Raw genomic sequence first — 19,627 nt, 5'->3', positions numbered from 1 at the left:
GTCTTAGCCAAAGGATGGCACCTCCAATTACGGCTCTGGGAGAGTCACCCTGAATTATGGAGTCAGGTTTCTGGACTGGGGCTTGAAGCCACTCGCTCGGAAACGTGAATGTGCCCCACTGAGCCTGGAAATGGGAGCATTTCACACCTGTCACGCCTCGATTTCCCCATGGTGTCCGAGCTCAATGGGTCTGGGCGTAACTAGAGGGTCAGACAAAGTGGGAGCAGATGCTCCGTAATCTCTATTGTCGGTGAGACTTTGCATCATGTTTCCCATTCCATTGTACTATTGGCTTATGGAGAGGCAGTGGCATAATGGCATTGTCTCTAAACTACTATTCCAGAGACCCAGAGTAATACTGCAGATGGTGAAATGTGAATTGAAGAAAAAATCTGAAATTAAAAGTCTAGTGATGATCATGAAACCATTGTCGGTTGTTGTAAAAAAAACCATCTGGTTCACTAATGTCCTTCAGGGAAGGAAATCTGCCGTCCTTACCCGGTCTGGCCTACGTGTGACTCCAGACCCACACAGCGATGTGGCTGACTCTTAACTGCCCCCCACTGAAAATTGCGTAGCAAGCCACTACGTTAAGGGCAATTAGTGATGAGCAACAAATGCTGACCACCCCAGCCACACCCGTACCCAAGAACAATTAAAAAAAAAAAAGAATATATTAAAACATGAGGGTTGGTATTGTTTAACTGCCTGCCAACCATGCCAATATAATTGTACAGACAAAACAGGATATTTTCAATGGATTATTTGAGAGTCTGGCCCTTCACAAAGAACATGAGTGAAGTAGATGATTTGGGGTATAGCCTCTTGGACCTCAATCCTTCTCTGAATTCTCTTCTGATTCACATTCGCAGCCTGGGCATTCAGATGGCTGGTGTTTGACCATCTCTCTTCTTTGCTGATATGTTGTATATGCATATATTATCCAGGTATGTGTAGCATGCATTCCTGTCCATCGCCCTCTTGATCTTCATCAACCTTCTGTCCAGCCCCTCCAATTCTAGCCTCTTGCACAACTCAAATTTTAATCACTTTGCCTTTGGCGGCTGTGCCTTCAAACTCCTAGGCACCAAGTTCTGGAATTTTCTTCCAACCCTCTCACCCTCCCTTGCTTAAAACCTAACCAGAGGAGACAATGGTGTGCAAATGTCATTGGGCTAGTAATCCAGCGACTCTGGCTAGTGCTCTGCGGATATAGGTTCAAATCTCACCACGGCAGCTGGCTCATGGCAATGTAGCTGACTCTTAACTGCCCTCTTTTGGTCATTTATTCCAATATTTCCTCATGTGACTCATTGCCAGATAGTGTTTGATTGCCCTCCTGTGAAGCACTGTCCTGTGAAGCGGCATGTTAACGGTTGACAAAGTCACTTTTTTTTTTAATGCATAAAGCAATTCTGGGAATTCAATTCCTGCATTTGTTTAATTCACCTCTCTCTAAATTTATTCAGTAATAATTAAGTTGAGTTAGACTTTGTAACCTGAAAGCAACACAAATCTAAACTTTAGCAGAATGTTCATGACCTTCGAAAAGAGATCTCATCTAATGTAACGTCAACAATACCATGGACATTTGTTTGTGTGTCACACTTTGGTGTCACACTTGCAGATTTCTGTCACACTACTCCAATCATCAAGTGAGAACAAAGGTCAATTATCACCACTCCAAAAACATTTGACAACTCGCGAAGCGCATATCTCCACCTTGCTTTGTTAACTCAATATTATTACGATCACACAGTTCTTGAGGCATTCTCCTACCTGGTTGATGCTCTTTCTGTAAATACAAAGCTGATGTAAAAATTATATATATTATTATGAGCTTTCATCTTACTGAGGATGTTTCATTTTTCAGGCCCATGCGCATTCAGCAACCTGCTCTGAAAACTCTGCTCAGATTTTGACAGCTAGGACAAATTACACCGTAGCAACTAAGAAAACTCTCAATGTTTTAAATCAACATTTTAAATAAAATAACCCACAATGTAGTTTTTTAAAAAGTTAATTGACCCTATCTCCCATTGTTAACCAATTCTTTAAAAAAAAATCCAGTATCCAAATCTGCACCTTCGCCAAAAACTAATGAGTTCTTCCTTGTGCCACACCCTGTTTCTGTACTAAAACATTGCCTCCACTGAGCTTCAGTGGTGCAAATAAAGATGGGTTAATAGCAAAAGCTAACAAGTAAAACAGAAACATCCACTCCAAATGTTTTGAAAGGGTCTTCTACAGAAACCTGGAATTCTCAGCAATGTCGTGGTAGAAGCAGAGTTTGTAATATAATGATACATGAAAAAATGCGACATCTGCAAAAATGTATTTATTTAGTGACCTTTAATGTGTTTTTATTGTCTATTGGAGGTCTGTAGTATCTGAATTTCTTTAAGCAGAGGTTTTTAGTGACATTCTCTTCCTGTTGCAGAGACTGTTACATGGATACTGGGTAAGAAAATAAATATCTACATGAGTTGTTTTCAGTTTACTCGCTGGCCCTCACAATTTAAACCGGGTTCCTTAACCTACCAGCCTCAGCTTTCCGCCTTTGCTCCCGTGGGTGGGCTGGTTTCTTTACATAGACTGAATGGACAGGGATAGCAGATTGCCAAAGCCAAGACTCAGCGACAGGCACGTGTCAATGTGGGACCCACTTTAGGATGTTGGAGAGATGCACTAATTCTCATAAATGCAAATACTGTCATTTATCAATATTTGGGACTATGTGCACGTGGATGTGTGGAGTTAAAAGTTGTTGCCACTCCTGCCTTGCCCGGTCCGCAGGACCCATCTGGTTTTACATAATTCTATCATTGCAGTGTGTGAGGGGACGAGCTCAGTTGTAGCGTTTGGCAACAGCAGGAATGTCCATCAGCATCTGCTTGACAAAAGTAATAGATACACAAATATAGAGTTAAAGAAATGTGCACGGTTATAAAATCCACAGACTCAATTGCCCAGATGTTATAGTTTGGAATGATGACAGAATTCTCAGAGCTCCCCTGTGATGCTGACAGCCACGTCGTGCGTCCGCACCTGTACGTTTAAACACAGACATCCACAAGTCGGTGTCAGTGATTCCCCTCCTCCGCAGTCACTTTGAAGTTGAAGTACCTGCAAACAGCAAGCTTTACAAATCACCGAACTGATGTGCAATTCTCCTTTTATGCTGTAATATAGCTGTGAATAAAATGAAAAAAATGACATTCTGTTGGATAAAGTGAAACTGGGTTTTAATGGAATACAGCTCCACAACATCTCTGGCTTTGAAAAACTAAGTTCATACTTATAATAATAATAATCTTTTATTGTCACAAGTAGGCTTGCATTAACACTGCAGTGAAGTTACTGTGAAAAGCCCCGAGTCGCCACATTCCGGCGCCTGTTCGGGTGCACAGAGGGAGAATTCAGAATGTCCAATTCACCTAACAGGATGTCTTTCGGGGCTTGTAGGAGGAAACCGGAGCACCCGGAGGAAACCCTCGCAGACACGTGGAGAACGTGCAGACTCCGCACAGTCAGTGACCCAAGCCGGGAATCGAACCTGGGACCGTGGAGCTGTGCAGCAACAGTGCTACCCACTGTGCTACCGTGCTGCCCTGTAACTGTCCAAATGTCTGCACTGTGATAAAAATTCCACAGGTTTTTAATTTTTTGGAAGGGATGTTAATGGTATTTCAGTGTCTACCCCGCTCCCATTAATGTCCTAATCTTTAAATTTCTCTCTGTACAATTGGAAAAAGATAGAAGGATGATCAGTGCATCTGACCTTCTGCTTTGCTGTGTGTGAGAATTCTTCAATGTGATTGGCTGCTTACCTTGCCTGATGACGTTCTTGATGTTGGATGCGTGATGTTGGCAGCAGACTTGGACTAACATTTGGAAAGCGGCTATCCAACACCACAGAGATTGGCAAACCTTTATGGTCAACTTCCTTTGCCTTCAGCTGTGAGCTTCCCTGCTGACCTCAAAACAATAGGCCGGGATTTTCCTGTCCTGTTCGATGTGGGAATCCTGGCTGGCAGGATGGAAGATATCTGAAGAAGCCCAAAAATCGGTTTTGCGATTGTTAAATCACTCTTCAATGACGAGCCGCATTTCACACCGTAACATGTCAGCAATGTAATTTTAACATATTTGCATCTCATGAGCCCACAAGGATCATCGGGCACATCGGTGTTCAATTAGAACAACGATACATAAATGATGTGCATCTGGTGACCTTCACTTCGCTCGTGACTTCGAGATTAGTTCGCCTACCTTGCATCGCGCAACGCTCATGGGGATCAGAGGCAGGCTTCACAGACACCACCACATCATTTTCAGGGGGTTATCACAGGCAAGTCTCTATATACCCGAAGAGCGAGTGGTAAGGAGGGGGTGGATTTCCAAGGGCTGCAGGGTTAGAGTTGTCCTGGGGAAGGGAGGAGGATACAGGGTGAGGGCTGTACTGGGGAGCATGTGGGGAAGGTTGCACTCAGACACAGGGGAGGGAGTAGGGGTGGTGTCCTCAACATCAGGATGGTGAGAAAGAATGTTACAGGTTGACATGAGGCACTTGGGGCCAAAATGGGCGGAGTGCTGAGTACTTCAGTTCATGTTGTTGAGCTTGCAAGATGCCTTGGCCCAGTCTGAGGGGGGGGGGGGCATATGTCAGGGTCCTTCCTGTTTATTTTGGTTTATTCCCTTGTTTCCCCTTTTATTTTGCCGTTATTATTTTTGGATGATGAATGGACATGTGTCTTTAAGTCAAGCAGCAAAGAGGAGTGGGGAATTCGGAGGTTACAGGAGAGAACACTCTTTTGAATAGGAGGCCTCGGACTTTTTGGCACCAGAGAGAGCGATGGAGTGGGACTCGGTTTGGTTGATTGGCTGGTGGCCAATGAATTGGCCAAAAGGTCGTACTCTGCCCGGTAACAGGTGGTGATTGGATGCTACTCCGTGGGATGGTTGTCCAGAGACCTCAGGGAGCAGTTGAGTCCAAGACACAAAGACAAGGACCTGCTCTCTCTCTCTCCTGTGTTTTCTCCTGGAAGGCTGTGAGTGTTGTATTTTTGAAATGACAGTAAAAGGCTCGGGCTGAAAGAGTCTGAAGAGGAGGAGTAAGGTGCCGGAAACAACCATCTGAAATAAAAACTTGTTTTCCTTTTTACTTATTATTTTTTTTATCACTTTCCTCTCCTCTGTTTGTGTGTGTGTGTGAATATAAATATATATATAAATAATGGTGGGGGCACGTTTAAGTAGGAAATTGCATATTCCATTACAATTCTTATAAATAAACAGTAATTGTGTTTACATTTACAAACCTGGTGACTGTAATTATTGGGCAGCTAAGGCCCAGCCCGCGCCGTCGGGAGACCCACGGGCGTGGGAACGCTGCCGGCAAAGTGGAGGGTCCCGCCGACGGAGAATCCCGCAGCTGGCATTTCTATCCGAATAATTGGTTGATTGACATGTGTTGCGACTCCGGGTCAAGGGTGACTGGAATTGGCCGCGCACTGGCCCAGGGAGTCGGGACACTCAGGCCCGTCTCCGTCGTGACCAGCAGGGTGTGCACGGTGTGGTTGTAACACCAGGCGCCTCAGTCTGTGGGCAATGTTAATGGGCTGCAGCTGGCACCCAGTCAGCGGAGATAACTGCAGCCTACAGATGAGGAGAAGGCATTTTTTGGATATCTGAGGGTCTGGGCGGAGGGGCAGGGTCTGGTCGGAGGGGCAGGGTGCTGGCAGAGGGGCAGGGTGCTGGCAGAGGGGCAGGGTGCTGGCAGAGGGGCAGGGTGCTGGCAGAGGGGCAGGGTGCTGGCAGAGGGGCAGGGTGCTGGCAGAGGGGCAGGGTGCTGGCAGAGGGGCAGGGTGCTGGCGGAGGGGCAGGGTGCTGGCGGAAGGGACAGGGTGCTGGCAGAGGGGCAGGGTGCTGGCAGAGGGGCAGGGTGCTGGCAGAGGGGCAGGGTGCTGGCAGAAGGGACGGGGTGCTGGCCGGAGGGGCGGGGTGCTGGCGTTAGGGACGGGGTGCTGGTCGGAGGGGCGGGGTGCTGGTCGGAGGAGCAGGGTGCTGGTTTAAGGGCAGGGTACTGGCGGAAGGGACAGGGTGCTGGTCGGAGGGGCGGGGTGCTGGTCGGAGGGGCAGGGTACTGGCGGAGGGGCAGGGTGCTGGCGGAGGGTCAGGGTGCTGGTCGGAGGGGCAGGGTGTCGGGGGGGGGGGGGCAGGGTGCGGGCGGAGGGGCAGGGTGCGGGCGGAGGGGCAGGGTGCTGGTCGGAGGGGCAGGGTGCTGGTGGAAGGGGCAGGGTGCTGGTAGAAGGGGCAAGGTGCTGGTCGGAGGTGCAGGGTGTGGGCGGAGGGGCAGGGTGCTGGCGGAGGGGCAGGGTGCTGGTAGAAGGGGCAAGGTGCTGGTCGGAGGTGCAGGGTGTGGGCGGAGGGGCAGGGTGCTGGTCGGAGGGGCAGGGTGCTGGTCGGAGGGGCAGGGTGCGGGCGGACGGGCAGTGTGCCGGTCAGAGGGGCAGGGTGCCGGTCGGAGGGGCAGGGTGCCGGTCGGAGGGGCAGGGTGCCGGTCGGAGGGGCAGGGTGCCGGTCGGAGGGGCAGGGTGCCGGTCGGAGGGGCAGGGAGCCGGGCGGAGGGGCAGGGTGCTGGTCGGAGGGGCAGGGTGCTGGTCGAAGGGGCAGGGTGCTGGTCGGAGGGGCAGGGTGCTGGTGGGAGGGGCAGGGTGCTGGTGGGAGGGGCAGGGTGCTGGTGGGAGGGGCAGGGTGCTGGTGGGAGGGGCAGGGTGCTGGTGGGAGGGGCAGGGTGCCGGTGGGAGGGGCAGGGTGCCGGTGGGAGGGGCAGGGTGCCGGTGGGAGGGGCAGGGTGCCGGTCGGAGGGGCAGGGTGCCGGTCGGAGGGGCAGGGTGCCGGTCGGAGGGGCAGGGTGCCGGGCGGAGGGGCAGGGTGCCGGTCGGAGGGGCAGGGTGATGGTGGAAGGGGCAGGGTGCTGGTGGGAGGGGGCAGGGTGCTGGTCGGAGGGGGCAGGGTGCTGGTCGGAGGGGGCAGGGTGCTGTTCGGAGGGGGCAGGGTGATGGTGGAAGGGGCAGGGTGCTGGTGGAAGGGGCAGGGTGCTGGTGGAAGGGGCAGGGTGCTGGTGGGAGGGGGCAGGGTGCTGGTCGGAGGGGGCAGGGTGCTGGTCGGAGGGGGCAGGGTGCTGGTCGGAGGGGGCAGGGTGCTGGTCGGAGGGGGCAGGGTGCTGGTGGGAGGGGCAGGGTGCTGGCGGTGGGGCGGAGGGGCAGGGTGTTGGTGGAGGGGTGGGGTGCGGGCGGAGGGGCAGGGTGTTGGTGGAGGGGCAGGGTGTTGGTGGAGGGGCAGGGTGTTGGTGGAGGGGCAGGGTGCTGGTCGGAGGGGCAGGGTGCGGGCGGAGGGGCAGGTGCTGGTCGGAGGGGCAGGTGCTGGTCGGAGGGGCAGGGTGCTGGTCGGAGGGGCAGGGTGCGGGCGGAGGGGCAGGGTGCGGGCGGAGGGGCAGGGTGCGGGCGGAGGGGCAGGGTGCGGGCGGAGGGGCAGGGTGCGGGCGGAGGGGCAGGGTGCGGGCGGAGGGGCAGGGTGCGGGCGGAGGGGGCAGGGTGCTGTTCGGAGGGGGCAGGGTGCTGTTCGGAGGGGGCAGGGTGCTGTTCGGAGGGGGCAGGGTGCTGTTCGGAGGGGGCAGGGTGCTGGTCGGAGGGGGCAGGGTGCTGGTCGGAGGGGGCAGGGTGTTGGTCGGAAGGGGCAGGGTGCTGGTCGGAGGGGCAGGGTGCTGGTCGGAGGGGCAGGGTGCTGGTCGGAGGGGCAGGGTGCTGGTCGGAGGGGCAGGGTGCTGGTCGGAGGGGCAGGGTGCTGGTCGGAGGGGCGGGGTGCTGGTCGGAGGGGCGGGGTGCTGGTCGGAGGGGGCAGGGTGCTGGTGGAAGGGGCAGGGTGCTGGTGGGAGGGGCAGGGTGCTGGCGGAGGGGCGGAAGGGGCAGGGCGTTGGTGGAGGGGTGGGGTGCGGGCGGAGGGGCGGGGTGCTGGCGGAAGGGCAGGGTGCGGGCGGAGGGGCAGGGTGCTAGCGGAGGGGCGGAAGGGGCAGGGTGTTGGTGGAGGGGTGGGGTGCGGGCGGAGGGGCAGGCTGCTGGCGGAAGGGCAGGGTGCTGGCGGAAGGGCAGGGTGCTGGCGGAAGGGCAGGGTGCTGGCGGAAGGGCAGGGTGCTGGTCGGAGGGGCAGGGTGCTGGTCGGAGGGGCAGGGTGCTGGTCGGATGGGCGGAAGGGGCAGGGTGTTGGTGGAGGGGCAGGGTGTTGGTGGAGGGGCAGGGTGTTGGCGGAGGGGCGGGGTGCGGGCGGAGGGGCAGGGTGCGGGCGGAGGGGCAGGGTGCTGGTCGGAGGGGGCAGGGTGCGAGCGGAGGGGCAGAGTGCTGGCGGAGGCGCGGGGTGCGGGCGGAGGGGCAGGGTGCTGGTCGGAGGGGGCAGGGTGCTGGTCGGAAGGGCAGGGTGCTGGTCGGAGGGGCAGGGTGCGGGCGGAAGGGCAGGGTGCGGGCGGAGGGGCAGGGTGCTGGTCGGAGGGGGCAGGGTGCTGGTCGGAGGGGGCAGGGTGCTGGTCGGAAGGGCAGGGTGCTGGTCGGAAGGGCAGGGTGCTGGTCGGAGGGGCAGGGTGCTGGTCGGAGGGGCAGGGTGCTGGTCGGAGGGGCAGTGTGCTGGTCGGAGGGGCAGTGTGCTGGTCGGAGGGGCAGGGTGCTGGTCGGAGGGGGCAGGGTGCTGGTCGGAGGGGACAGGTTGCTGGTCGGAGGGGGCAGGGTGCTGGTCGGAGGGGGCAGGGTGCTGGTCGGAGGGGCAGGGTGCTGGTCGGAGGGGCAGGGTGCGGGCGGAAGGGGCAGGGTGCGGGCGGAAGGGGCAGGGTGCGGGCGGAGGGGCAGGGTGCGGGCGGAGGGGGCAGGGTGCTGGTCGGAGGGGGCAGGGTGCTGGTCGGAAGGGCAGGGTGTTGGTGGAGGGGCAGGGTGTTGGTGGAGGGGCAGGGTGCGGGCGGAGGGGCAGGGTGCGGGCGGAGGGGCAGGGTGCGGGCGGAGGGGGCAGGGTGCGGTTCGGAGGGGGCAGGGTGCTGTTCGGAGGGGGCAGGGTGCTGTTCGGAGGGGGCAGGGTGCTGGTCGGAGGGGCAGGGTGCTGGTCGGAGGGGCAGGGTGCTGGTCGGAGGGGGCAGGGTGCTGGTGGAAAGGGCAGGGTGTTGGTGGAGGGGCAGGGTGTTGGTGGAGGGGCAGGGTGCTGGCGGAGGGGCGGAAGGGGCAGGGTGTTGGTGGAGGGGCGGGGTGCGGGCGGAGGGGCAGGGTGTTGGTGGAAGGGGCGGGGTGTTGGCGGAGGGGCAGGGTGTTGGCGGAGGGGCAGGGTGTTGGTGGAGGGGTAGGGTGCACGTCGGAGGGGGCAGGGTGCTGGTCGGAGGGGCAGGGTGCTGGTGGAAGGGGCGGGGTGTTGGTGGAGGGGCAGAGTGCTGGGCGGAGGGGCAGGGTGCTGGGCGGAGGGGCAGGGTGCTGGTCGGAGGGGCAGGGTGCTGGTCGGACGGGGCAGGGTGCTGGTGGAAGGGGCGGAAGGGGCAGGGTGTTGGTGGAGGGGCAGGGTGCTGGTCGGAAGGGCAGGGTGTTGGTGGAGGGGCAGGGTGTTGGTGGAGGGGCAGGGTGCGGGCGGAGGGGCAGGGTGCGGGCGGAGGGGCAGGGTGCTGTTCGGAGGGGGCAGGGTGCTGTTCGGAGGGGGCAGGGTGCTGTTCGGAGGGGGCAGGGTGCTGTTCGGAGGGGGCAGGGTGCTGTTCGGAGGGGGCAGGGTGCTGTTCGGAGGGGGCAGGGTGCTGGTCGGGGGGGCAGGGTGCTGGCCGGAGGGGCAGGGTGCTGGTCGGAGGGGCAGGGTGCTGGTCGGAGGGGGCAGGGTGCTGGTGGAAAGGGCAGGGTGTTGGTGGAGGGGCGGAAGGGGCAGTGTGTTGGTGGAGGGGCGGGGTGCGGGCGGAGGGGCAGGGTGTTGGTGGAAGGGGCGTGGTGTTGGCGGAGGGGCAGGGTGTTGGCGGAGGGGCAGGGTGTTGGTGGAGGGGTAGGGTGCACGTCGGAGGGGGCAGGGTGCTGGTCGGAGGGGCAGGGTGCTGGTGGAAGGGGCGGGGTGTTGGTGGAGGGGCAGGGTGCTGGGCGGAGGGGCAGGGTGCTGGGCGGAGGGGCAGGGTGCTGGTCGGAGGGGCAGGGTGCTGGTCGGACGGGGCAGGGTGCTGGTGGAAGGGGCGGAAGGGGCAGGGTGTTGGTGGAGGGGCAGGGTGCTGGCGGAGGGGCGGAAGGGGCAGGGTGTTGGTGGAGGGGCAGGGTGCTGGCGGAGGGGCGGAAGGGGCAGGGTGTTGGTGGAGGGGCAGGGTGCTGGCGTAGGGGCGGAAGGGGCAGGGTGTTGGTCGGACGGGCAGGTGCTGGTCGGAGGGGGCAGGGTGCTGGTCGGAGGAGCAGGGTGCTGGCGTAGCGGTGGAAGGGGCAGGGTGCTGGTCGGACGGGCAGGTGCTGGTCGGAGGGGGCAGGGTGCTGGTCGGAGGAGCAGGGTGCTGGTGGAAGGGGCGGAAGGGGCAGGGTGTTGGTGGAGGGGCAGGGTGCTGGTCGGAGGGGCAGGGTGCTGGCGGAGGGGCGGAAGGGGCAGGGTGTTGGTGGAGGGGCAGGGTGCTGGCGTAGGGGCGGAAGGGGCAGGGTGTTGGTGGAGGGGCAGAGTGCTGGTCGGACGGGCAGGGTGCTGGCGGAGGGGCGGAAGGGGCAGGCTGTTGGTGGAGGGGCAGGGTGCAGGCGGGGGTGCGGGCGGAGGGGCAGGGTGCTGGCGGAGGGGCAGGGTTCTGGTCGGAGGGGCAGGGTGCTGTCGGAGGGGCAGGGTGCGGGCGGAGGGGCAGGGTGCTGTCGGAGGGGCAGGGTGCTGTCGGAGGGGCAGGGTGCGGGCGGAGGGGCAGGGTGCTGGTCGGAGGGGCAGGGTGCTGGTCGGAGGGGCAGGGTGCTGGCGGAGGGGCAGGGTGTGGGCGGAGGGGCAGGGTGCTGGTCGGAGGGGCAGGGTGCTGGCGGAGTGGCAGAAGGGGCAGGGTGTTGGTGGATTGGCAGGGTGCAGGCGGGGGTGCGGGCGGAGGGGCAGGGTGCTGTCGGAGGGGCAGGGTGCTGTCGGAGGGGCAGGGTGCGGGCGGAGGGGCAGGGTGCAGGCGGAGGGGCGGGGTGCGGGCGGAGGGGCAGGGTGCTGGTCAGAGGGGGCAGGGTGCGGGCGTAGGGGCAGGGTGCTGGTCGGAAGAGGCAGGGTGTTGGTGGAGGGGTGGGGTGCGGGCGGAGGGGCAGGGTGCTGGTCGGAGGGGCAGGGTGCTGGTCGGAGGGGCAGGGTGCTGGTCGGAGGGGGCAGGGTGCTGGTCGGAGGGGGCAGGGTGCTGGTCGGAGGGGGCAGGGTCCTGGTGGAAGGGGCAGGGTGCTGGTGGAAGGGGCAGGGTGCTGGCGGAGGGGCGGAAGCGGCAGGGTGCTGGTCGGAGAGGCAGGGTGCGGGCGTAGGGGCAGGGTGCTGGTCGTAGGGGGCAGGGTGCTGGTCGGAGGGGGCAGGGTGCTGGTGGAAGGGGCAGGGTGCTGGTGGGAGGGGCAGGGTGCTGGCGAAGGGTCGGAAGGGGCAGGGTGTTGGTGGAGGGGTGGGGTGCGGGCGGAGGGGCAGGGTGCTGGCGGAAGGGCAGGGTGCTGGTCGGAGGGGCAGGGTGCTGGTCGGAGGGGCAGGTTGCGGGCGGAGGGGCAGGGTGCTGGCGGAGGGGCGGAAGGGGCAGGGTGTTGGTGGAGGGGCAGGGTGCTGGCGGAGGGGCAGGGTGCGGGCGGAGGGGCAGGGTGCTGGCGGAGGGGCAGGGTGCGGGCGGAGGGGCAGGGTGCTGGTCGGAGGCGCAGGGTGCGGGCGGAGGGTCAGGGTGCTGGTCGGAGGGGCAGGGTGCGGGTGGAGGGGCAGGGTGCGGGCGGAGGGGCAGGGTGCGGGTGGAGGGGCAGGGTGCGGGCGGAGGGGCAGGGTGCGGGCGGAGGGGCAGGGTGCGGGTGGAGGGGCAGGGTGCGGGCGGAGGGGCAGGGTGCTGGTAGGAGGGGCAGGGTGCTGGTCGAAGGGGCAGGGTGCTGGTCGGAGGGGCAGGGTGCTGGTCGGAGGGGCAGGGTGCTGGTCGGAGGGGGCAGGGTGATGGTCGGAGGGGGCAGGGTGCTGGTGGAAAGGACAGGGTGTTGGTGGAGGGGCAGGGTGCTGGCGGATGGGCGGAAGGGGCAGGGTGTTGGTGGAAGGGGCGGAAGGGGCAGGGTGTTGGTGGAGGGGTAGGGTGCTGGTCGGAGGGGGCAGGGTGCTGGTGGGAGGGGCAGGGTGCGGGCGGAGGCGCGGGTTGCGGGCGGAGGGGCAGTGTGTTGGTGGAGGGGTAAGGTGCTCGTCGGAGGGGGCAGGGTGCTGGTGGAAGGGGCGGGGTGTTGGTGGAGGGGCAGGGTGCTGGTGGAAGGGGCAGGGTGAGGGCGGAGGGGCAGGGTGCAGGCGGGGTGCTAGCGGAGGCGCGGGGTGCGGGCGGAGGGGCAGGGTGCTGGTCGGAGGGGCAGGGTGCTGGTCGGAGGGGCAGGGTGCTGGTCGGAGGGGCAGGGTGCGGGCGGAGGGGCAGGGTGCTGGCGGAGGGCGGAAGGGGCAGGGTGTTGGTGGAGGGGCAGGGTGCGGGCGGAGGGGCAGGGTGCTGGCGGTGGGCGGAAGGGGCAGGGTGCTGGTGGAAGGGGCAGGGTGTGGTCGGAGGGGCAGAGTGCTGGTCGGAGGGGCAGGCTGCGGGCGGAGGGGCAGGGTGCTGGTGGAAGGGGCAGGGTGAGGGCGGAGGGGCAGGGTGCAGGCGGGGTGCTTGCGGAGGCGCGGGGTGCGGGCGGAGGGGCAGGGTGCTGGCGGAGGGCGGAAGGGGCAGGGTGTTGGTGGAGGGGCAGGGTGCTGGTCGGAGGGGCAGGGTGCTGGTGGAAGGGGCAAGGTGTGGTCGGAGGGGCAGGGTGCTGGTGGAAGGGGCAGGGTGCTGGTGGAAGGGGCAGGGTGCTGGTCGGAGGGGCAGGGTGTGGTCGGAGGGGCAGGGTGCGGGCGGAGGGGCAGGGTGCTGGTGGAAGGGGCAGGGTGAGGGCGGAGGGGCAGGGTGAGGGCGGAGGGGCAGGGTGCAGGCGGGGTGCTAGCGGAGGCACGGGGTGCGGGCGGAGGGGCAGGGTGCGGGCGGAGGGGCAGGGTGCTGGCGGAGGGCGGAAGGGGCAGGGTGTTGGTGGAGGGGCAGGGTGCTGGTCGGAGGGGCAGGGTGCTGGTCGGAGGGGCAGGGTGCTGGTGGAAGGGGCAGGGTGTGGTCGGAGGGGCAGGGTGCTGGTGGAAGGGGCAGGGTGTGGTCGGAGGGGCAGGGTGCTGGTGGAAGGGGCAGGGTGTGGTCGGAGGGGCAGGGTGCTGGTCGGAGGGGCAGGGTGCTGGTCGGAGGGGCAGGGTGTGGTCGGAGGGGCAGGGTGCTGGTGGGAGGGGCAGGGTGCTGGTGGAAGGGGCAGGGTGTTGGTGGAGGGGCAGGGTGCTGGTCGGAGGGGCAGGGTGCTGGTGGAAGGGGCAGGGTGTGGTCGGAGGGGCAGGGTGCTGGTGGAAGGGGCAGGGTGTGGTCGGAGGGGCAGGGTGCTGGTGGAAGGGGCAGGGTGTGGTCGGAGGGGCAGGGTGCTGGTCGGAGGGGCAGGGTGCTGGTCGGAGGGGCAGGGTGCTGGTCGGAGGGGCAGGGTGCTGGTGGAAGGGGCAGGGTGCTGGTGGAAGGGGCAGGGTGTGGTCGGAGGGGCAGGGTGCTGGTGGAAGGGGCAGGGTGTGGTCGGAGGGGCAGGGTGCTGGTCGGAGGGGCAGGGTGCTGGTCGGAGGGGCAGGGTGCGGGCGGAGGGGCAGGGTGCTGGTGGAAGGGGCAGGGTGCTGGTGGAAGGGGCAGGGTGTGGTCGGAGGGGCAGGGTGCTGGTGGAAGGGGCAGGGTGCTGGTCGGAGGGGCAGGGTGTGGTCGGAGGGGCAGGGTGCTGGTGGAAGGGGCAGGGTGTGGTCGGAGGAGCAGGGTGCTGGTGGAAGGGGCAGGGTGTGGTCGGAGGGGCAGGGTGTGGTCGGAGGTAGTTTATGTTTTACTGTGTCATTTGCCTCACGATGGGAGGGTGAAGGCCCAAACGGGGCAGAGACACACCCACTTCATAAAGGTTCACGGTGGTATCAAACATACGGGCCTCAAACACAATTGATCAAGGAATACCGGGGAGGATAGAGAGGTCTGTAAGGGAGGTAACCTGAACTTTAAGCTTCTCTGGGATGATGGGGGGGTTTCAATACTCTCACTGGCTGAGGTCCAAGCTACCTTGTACACCACCCTCTCATCTTTCCAGAATGCAACTCAGATTGAAGAACACTTTAACTCCTGCTCCCCTCCACATTGTCTGAAGCAATGATGTGAATTTACCCGGCATTGCTGAAAGACACCATTTGGAATTAGCATCAGTGTCCTGGCGAGTGGCCAGGTGAGGGGACGCACAGCGCTGCATCCCGACTATGTGACGAGAACCTTGTCCCTGCAATAGGCGACTATAGGGTGAGAGATATTCAAGTTTGAATGTTTGAGAGCCAAGACAATAATGTGTCAGGGCTTTGTCACTTTGAGCTTTGTCACTTTGGGGTGCCGCGGTTCTCCCCCTTATCGGTCAGCTGAGCAGATGTATACTCAAAGTGGAAAACGGGTTTGACTGCGCGCACAAGCTCTGAACATGGTGTCATAGCGTGAGAACCCTGCCAAGAGACAGAGAGACACGGAGCTCGTGCCCCTTCCCATTGTGTGAACAGTCTCTCCTTGTATACAATACCGTTACCTTTCAAGAATGCAGACAGACGAGATAGGAGAACATTTCTGCATAAATCTTACACAGTCAGGAACAAAGACCACCTGACCCTGCAAAACCTGTGAACAAGGTTAATTCCGCACACACACATGCAGCACTGATGTTGGAGTGATCAGCAAAAGAGCCACGCTGTAGTGATATGGAAGCACACAAAATGGACAAGAGCCCCATGGTGGCACAGCGGTTAGCACTGCTGCATCACCGCGCCAGGGACCTGGTTCGATTCCAGCCTCGGGTGACTGTCGGTGTGGAGTCTGCACGTCCCCCCCGTGTCTGTGCAAGTTTCCTCCCACAGTCCAAAGATGCGCAGGTTAGGTGGATTGGGCATGATCAATGTGCAGGGGAGAGGGCGGGAGAGTGGACCTAGATAAGAGTTTTGGAGGGCCGGTGATGGACTTGATGGGCCGAATGCCCGCCTTCTGCCTGTAGGGATTCTATGGATAGTGACATCTGTGATAAGTGGGAAGAGGTTCTATGATACCACACCTGAAAGCAACAAAGGTCATCATAAAAAGAGGAGATGGGTCCAATTCTTTACCCGTGCTGTGAGCACCCATGCCATTGTTACACTCCTAAATCTTTTTTTACTTTCTAACCCTATTGCTTCCCCGACATCGACAGGAGGCCTGTTGATTCTTGTGCCCTGATGTCCATGATGACCTTGGTTGGCGTCCAATGGAAGGCCAAGAACTGGAGGGCCCGAGTCTCCTTTGGGGGCCCTGCTGAGACTTCTCGCCCGGTGAAGCTGGAGGTAATGGGGGTCACAGGAACAGGGGATTTGCATTGGCTGGAGAGTCCCGAAGTCCTCCGAGTGGACGGGCCTGGGGTGTCCAGCTGCTGCTGCCTATGTGTGCGTGAGGTCCACTGGCTGAGTCCTTGAGAGGAATGGGCAGCCAGTGCTGTCGCCTCAGACTGAAGGCGGACAGACTCCTCCATCGTCCGTGGCAACGTGGTGAGCGCTGCGATGGATCTTCAACAGCGCTGTTATCAGGTTCCTCCTTAGAGCTGGAGCTTGGGTGTCTAAGAAAGAGAGATAGTGCCTGGTAGCCGACTGAAACACGTGGCAGTGCACTCAGTGCCGTTGACTGAGGGAGGAGCTGGTGCAGAACCTTTATGCGGGTGTTTGCCACCAATCTCGCCATTGCCGCAGGGCACAGTCCACCTCCTGGCCAACCCCAAGTCACAATTTTCAAAATGAGTGAACACCTTAAGTTCCATCGTGCCATCCCAGCAGCCCATGTCTGGGGCCTCTTCCTTTACTTGTTTGCAAGCTTCTCCTGCATAAAGAATGTTTGATGGCCTTGTGAGTTGTTACCCGGATGGCACAGATGAGATCATTCATCCTCTTCCTGCACTGGGTGCTTGACCTTTTCTGTGCAGCATTGGTGCTGACCGCTGACCCCTGAGCCAGAGCGGTGAGGCTGCTGGACCTCCTGCAGCCACAGGGGTGCAGGACAGTGTGGCCGGCCTCCTTGGCATCCAGCAGGCCTTCAAGGGAGGCGTCATTGAACTTTACGTGGTTGGGGCTGCCGTCCTCTTGGCTTTTGGGGCCATGTCTTCAGTGAAGCCGAGTTGGGTTGAAAACGTTGGGAAGACTGCGCGGCTGCTGTTTAAACATAGCGCCCGGAGCGAGGTAGCAGTGAAGTCAGTGCCGAGGAATGGAATCCAAAGCTACCCACCACGCGATCCCTCCTGTTTCCCATGTCCACAGAATTACTGAGATGGGAAGCAGATGATGGAGCACAAAACGGGAGCCCAATGAGAGAAAACTCCCACCCAAAGAATTTAACCCCTGAGGCACTTGTGAAAGTTCCAGAATGTTATGTAATGAACATAGAATATCACTTTTTAAAACACTTATCAATTGAAGAAGGAAAACCCAGTCATTTCATGCTGGGTTTTTTATAGCTTGGGGGTTAGAAATTTACCAGCAGTTGTGACAATGTGGACTTCCCTCATGAACAAGAGTGAGCAACTTCAGGATGGACCATTTCCACCTTGTGGTGTGCGAGAGGCAAACCAGATAATATCCCTCCAACTTGGAGCAGGTTTATTCAACTGTTGGCAGATTCACTGGAGACCTGTTAATGTCTAATAAATGTTCATTTTGGGTGTGTCTATAGTCTGTATGTTTCGCATGTAAAAAATAAACCATCCATTTTATTGAAGATGATTTAATCTGCTTAAAAACTCTCAAATGCCAAAGCTGGAAGTAAGGGTACAATAAATCTGTCTGAAAACTGCTAAAACGCAAACCAATTTTCCTGTCGGCAACGTTCCCAAAGTGCGAGCACTGAGATTTGTGACAAGACCCTGAATAAAATTCTACTGATAACAAAGTTTGGATTTTATTCTTTTCAAAGAGAAAGCTGTAATGTATGATTCATAAAAGTCTTCATTTCCACTTTGAAATCTTTAAGCAGGATCAATTCTGAATTTTCATCATTTAATTTTGAAAACTGTTTTGAAATATATTCTCGCTATTTGAGAAAACCTGACATTTTAATCTGGCCCCCGGAAAGTGTGTGTTTACCCCCTGACGCGCAAGTTAACTCCAGGTGAATGGCTGGCTGCAGTTTCACGTTCCTCATTTGCCATGTTTAGCATGGACGGCACTGATTTGATGTCCATGCAGTTTACAGCTTGTGGGGGGGTCAAACCCTCAAACCCTCCTCTGGTAGCCTCAGACTTCTATGGATGTTGTCCTGGGAAGAGAGTTGCTTTTCCCTGTGGCAAACCAGGGTACGGACACCGATACCATTTGGCCAGAAGTTGAATTCATCGAGCAAAACCAGTTGAGACATCCTTTCCTTGCCAATGCATAATTGATAAATTATTATTCTAGTTTCACAGAATCCATACAGTGAGGAGGCAATTCGGCCCATCGAGTCTGCACCGGCTCTCCGAAAGAGCACCCTACCGAGGCCCACTCCCCTGCCCTATCCAACTAGCCAACTAGCTAGCATCTTTGGACACTTAAGGGGCAATTGATCATGGCCAATGCACTTAACCTGCACATCTTTGGACTGTGGGAGGAAACCGGAGGAAACCCACGCAGACACGGGGAGAAAGTGTAAACTCCACACAGACAGTGACCAGAGGCTGGAATTGAGCCCGGGTCCCTGGAGCTGTGAGGCAGCAGTGCTAACCACTGTGAATGAGTTGAGTGCTTTTATTTTTTTCATTACCTAATCAGGCTTGTATTTGTGGTGATCTAATTGAGCTGTTTAAGATAATTATATGATTTAAAAGGGAGATGGAGAGAAACTATTTGCCCTGGTGCCTGTGCCGAAACCAAAAGGGACACTGTGGCGTTATTTGTGATGTTGTTTTCTGGATGGATGTTGTAGTGTTCACAAAGTCCATAGAAGCTAAGTTCATTAACGAAGCTAACATTTATTTACACTACTTAAATTAAGCTCGACCACTTAGTAATCGCTTATTGTCACAAGTAGGCTTCAATGAAGTTACTGTGAAAAGCCCCGAGTCGCCACATTCCGGCGCCTGTTCGGGGAGGCCTGTACGGGAATTGAACCGTGCTGCTGGCATTGTTCTGCATTACAAGCCAACTGTTTAGCCCACTTTAGCAGACTTACTCCTATAGTAAACAATAATTATAGTAATCTGCACTCTACTAACACTAGTCTCTACTCTCTAACTCTCACTGTACTCTATCCTCTCTAGAGCTCTTCTATGCATTTTACTCCAGCCTTCACACTCCCTCCCAGAAGCCTGAGAGTCAGTGCTTTTATAGTACTGCATCTACTCCATCGAGTGGCTAATTGTAACATGACATTAACCCTTTGTATACTGAACATTTCTTTAATGTCACAGACACAACTTCAAGATCAGAAATGGAAACAGAAAATGCTGGAAATACTCAGCAGATCAGTCAACATCTTTGGAGCGAGGAGCTGTTAATGTTTTGGGTCTGCAGCATGTCTGACGTTTGCAGTATTTTTGTTTTTGCATTGAACTTTAAAATTCGAGACAGATCGTTCAGGGGTGATGTCAGGAAGCACATCTTCACACAGAGGAGAAGAAATCTGGAACTTGTGCGCCAAAAAGCTGCTGAGGCTGGGAGACAATTGAAAATGTCAAACCTGGCGTTCACATGGATCTGTTGGTACGGAAATTTAAAGATTATGGAACCAAATTGGGCAAACGGGGTTAAGGTAGAGAGCAGTCATAATTCCATTCCACGGCTGAACCCACTCAAAGCGACTGAATGGCTGTTTCCCATTCCTATAATTTCCCATCAGCTCTTATTCCTGGGGTTTGACACCTCTCGTTGGCACATTTGGAGCTTTGCATTTTTTCTGTGCTTTTTAAAAATATATATTATTTATTAAAGTTTTTTAACACAATTTTTCTCCCTTACAAACAATAACCCCCCCCCCCCCCCCCAACCCCCGTAACAAAAAAAACCGAGAAATCGCGCAGAGCAAGATATATACATGGCAAAATGATATATTTACACAGCTTTGTACACTGGCCCTCACCCATACGTGCCAGTTTCCCCAACCCTTCATGTTATCTCTTGCTCATCCACCCTCCCAGGCAGTCCCCCCTTTCCCCCCCCCCTCCGCCCCCCTCCCAGGATGCCCCCCCCCCCCCCAAGGTTGCTGCTGCTGCTGACCGACCTTCCTCTAACGCTCCGCGAGATAGTCTAGGAACGGTTGCCACCGCCTGTAGAACACCTGCGCAGATCCTCTCAAGGCGAACTTAATCCTCTCCAACTTTATGAACCCAGCCATATCATTTATCCAGGC

The 19,627-nt window shown here is 58.5% G+C and overlaps 1 protein-coding gene across 10 annotated transcripts in view; it reads left to right on the top strand.

Moving 5' to 3' along the window:
• LOC140398116 (nectin-1-like) overlaps positions 1-19,627 on the top strand; it is a 574,692-nt gene that overhangs the window by 232,275 nt on the left and 322,790 nt on the right. The window contains exon 6 of one of the 10 annotated variants that reach the window (XM_072486387.1): positions 18,690-18,981. The exons of 8 other annotated variants lie outside the window; for them this stretch is intronic. In XM_072486387.1, coding sequence (XP_072342488.1) covers positions 18,690-18,981 — 292 coding nt within the window. Of the gene's footprint in view, positions 1-18,689; positions 19,223-19,627 lie in introns of those variants that run through there. One more of the 10 variants, XM_072486380.1, reaches the window with a different exon arrangement.

Source organism: Scyliorhinus torazame, chromosome 21 (genome assembly GCF_047496885.1).
Source record: "Scyliorhinus torazame isolate Kashiwa2021f chromosome 21, sScyTor2.1, whole genome shotgun sequence".
Lineage (NCBI taxonomy): Eukaryota > Metazoa > Chordata > Chondrichthyes > Carcharhiniformes > Scyliorhinidae > Scyliorhinus > Scyliorhinus torazame.
The sequence above is the reverse complement of the archived record's forward strand: the minus strand, read 5'-3'. Positions and strand labels throughout refer to the sequence as shown.